This window comes from Diaphorina citri, unplaced genomic scaffold (assembly GCF_000475195.1).
Source record: "Diaphorina citri unplaced genomic scaffold, Diaci psyllid genome assembly version 1.1 scaffold1476, whole genome shotgun sequence".
NCBI classification, from domain to species: Eukaryota; Metazoa; Arthropoda; class Insecta; order Hemiptera; family Psyllidae; genus Diaphorina; species Diaphorina citri.
In genome coordinates, this window is record NW_007378902.1 from 24092 (window position 1) to 37352 (window position 13261).

The 13261-nt window shown below is 39.2% G+C and overlaps 1 protein-coding gene across 1 annotated transcript in view; it reads left to right on the forward strand.

Moving 5' to 3' along the window:
- LOC103516067 (chorion peroxidase-like) overlaps positions 1-13189 on the forward strand; it is a 17585-nt gene extending 4396 nt beyond the window's left edge. The window contains exons 5-12 of the mRNA XM_008481018.2: positions 6008-6121; positions 6742-6874; positions 7914-8041; positions 8367-8476; positions 8931-9023; positions 9743-9912; positions 10770-10878; positions 11143-13189. Coding sequence (XP_008479240.1) covers positions 6008-6121; positions 6742-6874; positions 7914-8041; positions 8367-8476; positions 8931-9023; positions 9743-9912; positions 10770-10878; positions 11143-11245 — 960 coding nt within the window. The 3' untranslated portion in view covers positions 11246-13189. The remainder of the gene's footprint in view (positions 1-6007; positions 6122-6741; positions 6875-7913; positions 8042-8366; positions 8477-8930; positions 9024-9742; positions 9913-10769; positions 10879-11142) is intronic.
- The last annotated feature ends 72 nt before the right edge of the window (positions 13190-13261 follow it).

A 13261-nucleotide genomic window follows, 5' to 3' on the forward strand; every position in this document is an offset into this window, starting at 1 on the left:
ACTTGTCCTCACGACGATGAGTGCACTCCGAACTACAAGCACAGAGCCGAAAAAACTTCAGCCCCGCCGGAATTCGGGGCTTTAAAATGGCTCTGGCAGTAAGTAAGTAAGTAAGTAAGTAAATATATCCATTTTGCTCAAATCCCTAAAAATAAGATGTCCTTAGGCCAGCCACTCACTATCAGGTAGACCTGACAGGTACACTTGACCAGGTCCGCCTGTCAGTCCGCCTGATAGTGAGTGGCCGGCGTAAGTAAGTATTCATTTCGGTCAAATCCCCAAGAAGAAAATGTCCTTAGACTTCTTGGTTCCAGGCACTTCTTACCTAAAGGCGTGGCAGTCAGGGTGAAGTCATGGTCCATGAATTGTCCCCAAGCCACCAACATAACTGTGGCCGCATGCTCATGTTTGTTCTCATCAGGATGCATAGTACTGGATACCACCCTCGCCAGAGGCAGGTTACCGCCCTTGTTGCTTATCCTTGGTGACGTCAGACCGTCGGAGAACAAAGGTCCTATCAATCTGGAAAAATCAAAAGCCGACAAGGAGACAGTATTTTTTTAACCCACCAACTGTGTTCTACTCTTTCTATGAGCAAAGTAAGCCCATCTACACAGAGAGCTACTGAAAAGAAACTGATTATTTAGTAACCAGTTGTTCAGTTAGGAGATAATTCGAGTTACTAAGAGTCACACACTGTGTAATTTCTTAAGGCGAGTTCTTTCTGGGGAATCCGGAGAATGTGAGATATTGAAGGTGGCTACCAGAGGAGAGCTCTTTTCTGGGTGTTGGGGCAGAGTCTCTTTCTATTTCGCAAGGCGAGTCTTTCTGGGGGATGTGAGGATCTCGTCAGGAAGCTTTTCCTTGATTTGAGTCGTCGTGCGGGAGGTTGATGGTCAAATTCCAATGTATTTCTCAAGAACTCCTCTTCTCTTCTTGGTCTTCATGCTGATTGAATCTTGACGCTGTCTGGTAGCCCGAGGGTGTGCTGAAGCAGAGCTTGTCATATCTTCCAATGTGGAGTGCAACTCTTTCAATCATCCCGAATTGCGCTCCACATTAGAGAGACAACCAAACTCATTAACACCCCCAAAGCTCTCGGCGGGAAACTGTTCTTGTAGAGTGATGTCCGGGAAACTGCTGGACATCTGAACAACTACTTCTGCTGCTAAAGTCTCAACTTTCAGTTAGGGCGAAGGACGGACATCAAAATCTTTGTAGATTGTAGATCAAAACCATATTGTAAAGAAAGCAGTGACGACTTCCCAATCCGCAGGAGAAAAATTATTTTTAAACTACTTAATCTTAATATGAAATGAAGATGAGGTCCACGAGTCATGCTCCAAAAATATCTTTCATGTGAGGGATCAGAAAATCCCCTACAAATTGGGATTCCATACCATCTCTGGAGCCTTCAAAATTATACCTATCCTTAGCCTTAGGTAACAAACAAATCGGATCTTTTCGGTAAGTCCGTAAGTTTTTATCCTAGAGGAAAAAATCGGGCTAATTGGGAAATTCAAAGCAATCTGTCTCTTCCCCAGAGTTCTACTTGAGATTTTCCCTTCCTCTACAATCGACTCACCTTTGGAAGGGTGTGTTGACGGCTCCCCAGGTGGGATGCTTGAGGTTTGTGCAGAGACCGTCATAACGTCGGTACTTGCCGGGCTTGCACTCCACATTTGAAAGATAGGCGGGACAAATCTCCCGGATGAGGGTCTTGGAAGTGTCGATGAGTGGGAGGCCTTTCTCGACCTCTTCGTAGGACAGGTCGTATCTGAAATGAAAACCGGGAAATTGTAAGTAGGTCCTCGGGTTCGAGTCTAAATATAGGTTCTAGATATTCGAAACCGCGTCTGAGACTCATATTCTTCTTTGAAGGTCAGAAAAAAAAAAAATGTTTTTCAGGGGCAGTGATAGTGATAGTGTAATAACCACCAATCTTCGAAGAGTCAAGGTGTGTGTCGGAAAAAGCTCGAGACAGGTCGTATCTGAAATGAAAACCGGGGAATTGTGAGTAGGTCCTCGGGTTCGAGTCTAAAAATAGGTTCTAGATATTCGAAACCGCGTCTGAGACTCATAGTGCCCATCACTCCCGCTCAGGCCGTATGACAGACCGAGGTATTACATAGGTCTGTGAGATATTCTTAACTGTGAGATATTCTTATTCTTCTTTGAAGGTCAGAAAAAAAATGTTTTTCAGGGGCAGTGATAGTGATAGTGTAATAACCACCAATCTTCGAAGAGTCAAGGTGTGTGTCGGAAAAAGCTCGAGACCCAGGTCTGTCAGACGTGAGTGGAGGGCATTACTCATAAATTTACCTAGTACATATAGGTAGGTAATAGGTACTATCCTACTATCTAATTATGTACATCCCGATGCAATGGATTATTAAAGTACAATAATGCTCTTTGTGGTGACCGCCTTTGGCATCAAAGCCTGCTGGTTATTTCGGGGTAGCTCCACTCAACCCCTTGAGGACCTTTGATACTCCCCATCCGTAAAAAAAGAAAATACCTAAATCTTGACTCACATTGCTTTTAAGGTTTTTGTACCTTGGCGTCGGGAATTAACATTTCCATAGTAGGTAGTCATAATTTAATAAATTTATGGTTTAATGCCAAGAACTATACACATCTCTGTTACGTAAGCAAATTTGTTTTCATCAGAAATATTCAATATTTTAATCTTGAGGTTGGTACATCCCGATGCAATGGATTATTAAAGTACAATAATGCTCTTTGTGGTGACCGTCTTTGGCATCAAAGTCTGCTGGTTATTTCGGGGTAGCTCCACTCAACCCCTTGAGGACCTTTGATACTCCCCATCCGTAAAAAAAGAAAATACCTAAATCTTGACTCACATTGCTTTTAAGGTTTTTGTACCTTGGCGTCGGGAATTAACATTTCCATAGTAGGTAGTCATAATTTAATAAATTTATGGTTTAATGCCAAGAACTATACACATCTCTGTTACGTAAGCAAATTTGTTTTCATCAGAAATATTCAATATTTTAATCTTGAGGTTATTTTGTGGCCGGAGGATCTAGCACATGAACGTATGTATGACCGTGTTTTGTTGATTATTGAATAACAAAAATAGACATCCACATTTAAATCCACCTATTTTTCTTATCTAGTTTTGCTGACGTCTTATTTTACCATATTCTATACTAAATTAATATTTTACTTGCTAAAGTGAATTTCATGCATAAAATCTGAATAAATACAGCCAGGTACTTTAAATCCTATAGAGTGACACACCTTCAAGACGCCAAGGCAAATATTGGACTAAAACTGCAATTTGTAATGTTTGTAAATTGCGGTGATCCTTCACAAAACCCAAAGGATAGCTGTCATAATCAAAATTTACTACACCTAGTCAATCCAAGATCATGATGTATAAATAGAAGCCCGCAGTCATTTTCACAGCTTCAAAAGGTTGAATCGGTTGATGGACCAATAGATTGTTCAGAACCGATGAATATTAAACTTTTTAGGTACTAAAGAACTGTAACTGCAAAGGTCTTATCGTCCAGAGAGCAAAAAGAGAATGGAAGACAGGATAAAGCCAGCCGTTCCGTGAACGAACCTTATCTTTTAAGGAAAAAATCTGCCCCGAGAGGGGATCGAACCCGCGACCTAGCGCTTACAAGGTGGACGCGCAGCCTTAAGAGTAACCCCTAGGTTGGCTATGTGTGATTCTGATCTTTTGGTTTAAATCGTTTAATTTGATAAGTTGAACAAATACAACACAAGATAATCAAACAGAACAACTAACCTAATACAACTTGCTCCCGTTTAAAAGTTTGAAATAATTTAGGCGAATAGGACGTGTAAAGGTGTGTCCACATGCGAGTCGACCGGCCATCGATCGATGTCGACTGAACCACACTGCCTCGACAACATAGATTTACCTCATCGATCCACGGCTGGTCAACTATATTTGGACACACCTAAAAGCTAGCTAAAAGCGAGTACTGCTCCGTGTCCAGTAAGTATTCCACTATTGACTAACACGGCCACCAAACTGAACAAGAACCTAAAACAGTAAATTACTATCGATACTTGAGGGTGGTCCGTTATCATTGCCAAATTCCAACCCGACTAATCTGATAGTCGCGAAAAATTTGCATTTTTTGGAACTTGACTTCAAGTTCAAATCGTGCAGCCTTGAACTTTCATTTGAGAATCGAGAATCTTCATTTAACCCAGAATCTTCAATTGACCCACAGACACACTTCAAGGTTCCGAAAAGAAATAGGGCGACGAAACCAAATGTAGGACGCGAGTTTTTCCTCGAGACAAGGTACCGATCAGATGTGAGAATTATGCATACGATGCGTCATGGGAGTTTGTAATTTGGTTTGAAAGTCAAATGTTCAATGGTGATAGTGATACCTACAGAGAGAGGAGTGACATTGAAATCGATGGTTTGCATTACCGATATACCGATCATAACATTCCGATACACACTTAACAAAGTGAGCAAATTATACCCAAAAAACCTCGAATCAGAGTAAAGTGCTCGGGTAAAAAGCTACTCAAGTATCTAATATCTAATCAGGTAAGTACCACATTTATAGGTACCTCATCTATGCTCTAATGCAGTGTTTCTTAATTAGTTTGGCCCGCGGAACCCTTTTCAAAAGGTGAACATCTTTGCGGAACCCTGAACTTTCAAGATTGCACCCCCCACCCCCACAGTTCCCTCTATCAAACCTCTAAAAAAAGCTGTATAAGATGAAATACCTACCTAGTCTAAGATGGTCGTTTTGAAACTGCATTTTATCTAGTGTATGATTTTTCCAAAATATCTCGCGGAACCCTTGCAAGGTCAGAAAAAAAAAAAATGTTTTTCAGGGGCAGTGATAGTGATAGTGTAATAACCACCAATCTTCGAAGAGTCAAGGTGTGTGTCGGAAAAAGCTCGAGACCCAGGTCTGTCAGACGTGAGTGGAGGGCATTACTCATAAATTTACCTAGTACATATAGGTAGGTAATAGGTACTATCCTACTATCTAATTATGTACATCCCGATGCAATGGATTATTAAAGTACAATAATGCTCTTTGTGGTGACCGCCTTTGGCATCAAAGCCTGCTGGTTATTTCGGGGTAGCTCCACTCAACCCCTTGAGGACCTTTGATACTCCCCATCCGTAAAAAAAGAAAATACCTAAATCTTGACTCACATTGCTTTTAAGGTTTTTGTACCTTGGCGTCGGGAATTAACATTTCCATAGTAGGTAGTCATAATTTAATAAATTTATGGTTTAATGCCAAGAACTATACACATCTCTGTTACGTAAGCAAATTTGTTTTCATCAGAAATATTCAATATTTTAATCTTGAGGTTATTTTGTGGCCGGAGGATCTAGCACATGAACGTATGACCGTGTTTTGTTGATTATTGAATAACAAAAATAGACATCCACATTTAAATCCACCTATTTTTCTTATCTAGTTTTGCTGACGTCTTATTTTACCATATTCAATACTAAATTAATATTTTACTTGCTAAAGTGAATTTCATACATAAAATCTGAATAAATACCTACAGCCAGGTACTTTAAATCCTATAGAGTGACACACCTTCAAGACGCCAAGACAAATATTGGACTAAAACTGCAATTTGTAATGTTTGTAAATTGCGGTGATCCTTCACAAAACCCAAAGGATAGCTGTCATAATCAAAATTGTACCTAACTTGTCTCGAATTCTTGTGTTAAAGTGTTTGTTAACCCTTGAGAATGCTTGGGAATTATTAACAAACATTTTATCACAAGATTGTAGACCCCCTTAATAGGCCAAGCTCTTGAGGTTATTTTGTGGCCGGAGGATCTAGCACATGAACGTATGACCGTGTTTTGTTGATTATTGAATAACAAAAATAGACATCCACATTTAAATCCACCTATTTTTCTTATCTAGTTTTGCTGACGGTGATTTCCTCAAAAATGTCATTTTACTGTAATAATATCAATGTTTCCTCTTTCCTTGTCTAGGAAGCTCGACGAATCATCATTGCTGAAATTCAGCACATCACTTACAACGAATTTGTCCCCACACTACTCGGCAAAGAGGTCATGAACAAGTTCGGATTGACGCTGCAGAAAGAGGTAAAATGTCTACACTTTGTCAATGTCACACACAACAATGTCAATGACGAAAAAAAAAAAAAAAAAAAAAAGTATTTTCGTCATACGAGTGAATATTACACTTCTACTCCTCGGAAACTGCACCTAAGCGCTTAAATTGGACGAAAGAAATGAGAGGTTATTTCATAGATATCCAGTTTAAATAGCTTGGAGGGTACGTAGCGCGTCTGCCTTGTAAGCGCTAGGTGCAAATCTGCCTTGTGAGCGCTAGGGTTTGTATAGGGAACGGCTGGCTTTCCTCTATCCTGTCATCTTTCTCTCTTCGATTTCGGGACGACAAGACCTTAGCAGTTTACATACCAAATTTCAATTCTCTAGCTCTTACCGTTCTCGAGATATTTTGTTTACAGACAGACACACACACGGACCAATGGCTGAAACTTTGGATTTAGGCTCTAGGGACCTCAAAACGTGTTTTGGCACTAAAAACTGACCATCGAAAATTTGACCCCATTACATTACTTTCCTTCCTATAGGATAAGGAAAGTAAAAGGAAAATATACCTATCGAAAGGGGCAGTTTTTTTTCACTTTTTTCGCCACCTTGTTTATTACTTTCCTTTTCTCTCTGTTCATCCACAGGGTTATTGGGATGGTTATGATGACAGTGTGAACCCCAATATTATCGATGCCTTCTCAGCAGCCGCCTTCAGGATAGGTCACACCTTCCTACCCACTCATATAGAGAGATGGAGTAAAGCACATAAGTTCATAGGTAAATATATGTAATAGATTTGGTGATAAAATAAATAAAATACACCAGTGGGTTTGCCACCCATTGATTGACTATTTCAATTGACTGATATCGTCAGCTCCCATGGCGTAGTGGTTACTGCACTCGCCTTGCACGCGTGAGACCCGGGTTCGATTCCCGTTGGGGTCAAAAAAATTGTGTCAAGCAAATTCCGTGATTGGCTGTTGCGGGGTCCACTCAGACTCGTGAGGAAAATTAGTAGCTATGTAATGTAAATGTGCATACCGACCGGTGCCAGCGTGGTTAGGTAAACATTGGATGTTAGGATTATTTATTCGGATATTTGGAAAATCCTACAATGCTGCAGTGAGCACCAAAGTTGTAATATAATAACAAAAAGAAACGGCATTTACAAATGGGGAAAATATACCTATCGAAAGGGGCAGTTTTTTTTCACTTTTTTCGCCACCTTGTTTATTACTTTCCTTTTCTCTCTGTTCATCCACAGGGTTATTGGGATGGTTATGATGACAGTGTGAACCCCAATATTATCGATGCCTTCTCAGCAGCCGCCTTCAGGATAGGTCACACCTTCCTACCCACTCATATAGAGAGATGGAGTAAAGCACATAAGTTCATAGGTAAATATATGTAATAGATTTGGTGATAAAATAAATAAAATACACCAGTGGGTTTGCCACCCATTGATTGACTATTTCAATTGACTGATATCGTCAGCTCCCATGGCGTAGTGGTTACTGCACTCGCCTTGCACGCGTGAGACCCGGGTTCGATTCCCGTTGGGGTCAAAAAAATTGTGTCAAGCAAATTCCGTGATTGGCTGTTGCGGGGTCCACTCAGACTCGTGAGGAAAATTAGTAGCTATGTAATGTAAATGTGCATACCGACCGGTGCCAGCGTGGTTAGGTAAACATTGGATGTTAGGATTATTTATTCGGATATTTGGAAAATCCTACAATGCTGCAGTGAGCACCAAAGTTGTAATATAATAACAAAAAGAAACGGCATTTATTTATTTGATTTTATTGATTTATTTCAGCCGCCAAAAAATTGTCGGATCTAATTCGAAGGCCGTATGATCTGTACAGACCTGGTCTGTTTGATGAATACTTGATGGGATTAGCCAACCAGGTGTCACAGGCCATGGACGATTCTATCACCAAAGAGGTTCGTTTTCCGGTGTATTGATTAAAGAAAAGAGGTTGATAGAGAGAAATAACAAATAACTAAGGTCTTGTGTCCACGTAAAGTCAAACCTCGTCGATCGACGAGGTGAAGAGTTGAATCTATGTTGTCGAGGCAGTGTACGGAAACTTTGACGCAATAGCGCCACCTGAAGATGTCAATTGATTTTCGTCAAACTTTCAGAAATTACTCACGAGATCATTTGGAAACTATTGAGAGGTCAGACGTTTTGAAAATTTTCAATTTTCGATCCACCCTAGCTGGCAATCATCTGGTTCAATTTCTCCATTTCGTTTTTCCCCTCCAGGTTACAAACGCCCTGTTCAAGAAGGTTGGCAGTCACTTTGGTTTGGATTTGGTATCGTTCAACATCCAAAGAGGCAGAGACTTCGGTCTGCCCGGCTATATGGAGTTCAGGTAACTGAGCGAAACGAGTTCCAAGTTTCAACTCAACAACATTTTTAGTGTTCCTTTGTGGTTCTCCATAATATTTCGCGATTTTCCCCCAAAACGGGGAAAGGCTGTCAACTTTCCATGCCTGTTTTCTAACAACAACTTAATCCCAATCTCTAGAGGTAGATCTACTAAACTAAGAAACAAGATGTTTGTCCGCTTTTGATTAAATTCGATTGATTGGAAAACATCACATGCCTTCAGGCACACTCCATTTGTCAAGGGTCTAGGTTTACCTTACCCTTGGGATCAATTTAAATCGGCAGACATATTCAAAACATGAAATAGATTTTCCCCATTAGATTTTAGACCCGGTTGGACCTTCAAGGGTCTCATAGGAGGTAATTTTTAAAGGTAATTTCTCAGTTTTCATTTATTCACTACATACTAAAACTATTTTATTTTCATTACCTTACAGAAAGTTTTGCGGCCTTCCTGATGCACACAACTTCGAAGAACTTCACGGAGCCATGGCTAACTACACCATTGGCAAATACAGTTCTATCTATACGTAAGTAATTTTTTTATTACTTTGGTAATTATTTATGCCGAAAAACGCTGAAATTCTGTTTCGTGTTAATATAGGCCGCGCGGTGCTGCGAACTCTTGACGTTCGCGCGCCTCCCGGCGCGCTTGATTTATCCCCCCCCCCCTAAATTATCCTGGCTCCACCAAGAAAGAAAGTAGGTAAAGAAAACTCCCAAACTGACACTCATACAGACATCAATCACACACAATGTTCATTCTGCCCTAAACTTATACTGTGTCGTTTTGGAAATCCAAAATTTGAGCAGTCCGTCAATCTTCTTCTTCGTGGCCTTTTCCCGTGGTTCAACGGCACAGACAAAAGCAAAGCTTTCGCGCTGACATTTGGTTTTAGCTATAAATTACAAATTTTACGCGTGGAACCCCTTATTATTATTTAACTCTTTATTTGGAATATTTACAAAAGTATAGGCACAATAAATATATACAGAACAACAAGATTAACAAAAGACGAGAGGAAAAAACAATAATTACAAAATAATAAATTAATAACAAAAAAAGAAAGAAATGAACTAAATAATAAAATAAACTATCTAAAAAATATTCCAACTAACCCCTTCGCACTGAACCTTTGGTGTTTCTTTAGCAAGGGAAATTTGAGGCTGGTATCCTCCCTGTTTTCCCCCATCTAGACTAGTTAGTCAATATATTTTTCATTGATTTTGTCATTCTCTATTATTCCAGAGGTCCAGGTGATGTGGACCTATGGTCAGGTGGAGTATCAGAGAAACCATTGCCTGGAAGTTTAGCAGGACCTGTATTCTCCTGTATTATAGCTACTCAGTTCAGTTATGCAAGGCGAGGTGATAGGTTCTGGTACGAACTGCCCAACCAGCCATCCTCATTCACACCAGGTAGGTACACCAAGGGATTAAAAAACATAAAAATTCCATGACCAATTTTTTTACCTGCTTTATTAGTGGTAAACTCCTTCGTAAATTGTAACCAACTTTCATATTTCAATAGATTAGATAATGTTTTTGAATCGGTAATTCTGCCACTGGTTATTGTACTCACGAGGCTGAATTTCCTCCGAACTTCAAGCACAGAGCCGGAAAAACTTCAACCCCGCCGGAAATTGAACCCGGGACCTCCGGGGCGGAAGCCTAATGTCATATCCTCGGTGGTGTAGTGGTCAAGGCGCTCATCTGGTAAACAGGAGGGCGCGGGTTCAATCCCAGCCGAGGTATGGAATTTTATCCTCAATATAATTTGAGAATTTGACCACAATAATATACCTAAGCGCTTAAATTGGACGAAAGAAATGAGAGGTTATTTCATAGATATCCAGTTTAAATAGCTTGGAGGGTACGTAGCGCGTCTGCCTTGTAAGCGCTAGGTGCAAATCTGCCTTGTGAGCGCTAGGGTTTGTATAGGGAACGGCTGGCTTTCCTCTATCCTGTCATCTTTCTCTCTTCGATTTCGGGACGACAAGACCTTAGCAGTTACGGTTCTATCTATCAAACCACTTTTGAAAAAATCTGGTGTGAACATCACACGACTTTCCTTATCCTATTGAATGATGCTTTTTTGAGTGTTCTTTTACCCTAACTTTTACAATATCTCCAACCGTTTTGGCGCTATAACTGAAAACCGCCAAAAAACGGTCGAAATCTATCCAAAAGCGGTCAAAATACCGCCAAGCGCAGCAACCATCTCAACCAAACGTTTTGTGTATATGTTTTAACGCTGTTTTGTGTTTTTATTGCAGCTCAACTTCAAGAAATCAGAAAGGCTCGCCTAGCACGAGTAATGTGTGATAACACAGATCTAGTGGATACTATACAGCTGTGGCCAATCGTGCTACCTGATCATGAATTGTAAGTCAAATCAATCGTAAATATGGAATATGGTCCTCAAAAGTCACCCAATAAAGTCCTTCTTGAAAAGTCACCCAATAAAGGGCTTATTAAAAAGACCAGTAGGTAGTAAAAGGAGTGCTTCTCTCGTAGTAATTAAAGGAGTGCTTTCTCTTTTACGCCGACCCTATTTAAATAGGAAAAGGGTAGGAAGAAGGAGGAGGAGGAGTAATTAAAGGAGTGCCATGGGAAAAAATTTCTAATGCTAAATATTTGCTGTTCCAGAAATCCCCGAGTGCCATGCAGGAGTGGTATCATCCCCAGTATAGATTTCTCCAAGTGGGCAGAGTTCCCTCAGGGAGGTCCGAATTTCTTCAACAAGAAATGAAAATCAACAATCCAAGCTCCTGCAGCAAATTAGAGAGAACACACATGCCCTCTATCAAACAGAGGAAAACCAGAGGAGGTAGAAGAAATACTCCTGTATGTCAGCAATAATGTCTACCCTTGAAACGATGCAAGATCTACCACAATACCATAAGGATGGATATAAGATCTACCCCTATATCGATATAATGATGTACTTCTAAAGTGGATCTTGAGGTTCTTTGGATGGAATTTAGAAGTTTGATGTTTATTGCAATGAGATACATATAACTGGGCAGATCAAAAACAAGGGGTTTCGTTAGTTACCTACTCATTTTAAATTAATTGTAGATCAAATATTAATTTAAGGCTTGGAATCAGTACAGCTCTCTTATACCTCATATGTACATAGCCGATACAAAACCTTTGTGAATTCGCGAACTCTCACATAACGCAAAAATATGTAGCTCGAAGCTGACATAAATTCCGAATTAGATCCAGCTCAACATATTAAAAGCCCGCCAGTCAAAACATCGTCTACTAAACTTTTTATAAAGTTCATATTCTTCAGATAAGGAGTGTTTATTAATTGAGGACCAAATGTAGACTTGGATATTATATTAATGTCTCTCGAAGTAAACATTGGGTTTTCAAAACCTAGTCTGATCTGAAGATAACTGGACTATTACGATTTACGAAATACGAATCAAGCAGCCTCAACTATTTAATATTTAGAAATCTAATATTCAAAAATCCATTTTATCCCATACAATTTTGTTTGGGGACGACATCTTCATATGAAGAAAAAACTTATTGTGTCATGTGAGATTTCGATGTCAGTACCTAATGACGAGAGATTTTCTCTTTGAAAAAGAATGTTGCAAGCAAACGTCCAGAAAATGGCTCTCACATTTTGGACAGCTCATCATATGTAGAGAATAGAGAAGATCTCTTCCCAATCATCTCCAAATAGCACACAATTTGATGTTGGTTTAACTGGAGGTTTCTTCAGTTTGTAGATAAATTTTTAGACATTAAGGAATATAAATCAACATCAAATTTCCATGCTAAGAATTCAAGTTAAAAGAAGCATGTAGGTATAAGAGACATTTTGTACTGATTATACAGTGAAGAATTTTGACATTATCCTTACTTTTTCCAGTCTAAATCTTACTTTCCGTGAAATAGGTCTTACCTGCGAAGGATTGGGGGTTTAAAACCCCTTGAACGTCTAAAAATAATGGAGTTTCATGGATATGTTTACCAATCTAAGGTGTAAATGGTCACAAATTGAGAACATTACCCTTTTTTCGAATACACCTAGTAGGTACCGTACTTTCTCTGATAACTAACATAGGAGGTAATATTTCGTTCGGTCACCAAAGACTGTTCCTGCGAATCCTATGTTTGTGTATACAGCAGGGCCCAATACTTGATATTTTCGGCATTTGACACTTCAAATGATGACAGATTTTTCAACATTAGACCTTCTTACAGACACTAACTTAGATGTGACCGTTACCCTTTATTATTTAATTGTAAATGTTAACTATAGGTAGGGTGCATATCTTCATTATAATATAAATAATTTTTCGTATAAAGTGTAATGAAATAAAACATTGTTGTTGTCCTTTCATAAGTTTCTTTACCTTTTGGTCTTTAGTCTAACAAAGCATTTTCTTGAATTTTGCGTTTTCGACTCTATGCATCATTCTAGAAGTCTTCAAACGCTTTCAATGAGGATTTTTCAACGTTACTCGAGTTAAATATAATGTATGTGCCTACTTGAAAAAGCTACCTAATAATATTAAAAACAGATAAAGCCAAATGTCAAAAAGTAAAATATAATCTGAACCGTTGACGGGGGAAAAACCATAAGATTCCAAAAGGGTTTAAGTTTTAATTGAAAGCATCAAAAGGATTGCAAAATTTTTGGAGTAAAAAAAAAAAAAAAAAAAAAAAAAAAGGTTTTTTTTTTTTTGGAAATTAAAGAGGTTCAAAATCCCCAAGCCAGACTAAGCTGGTCTACTCCCTGTTT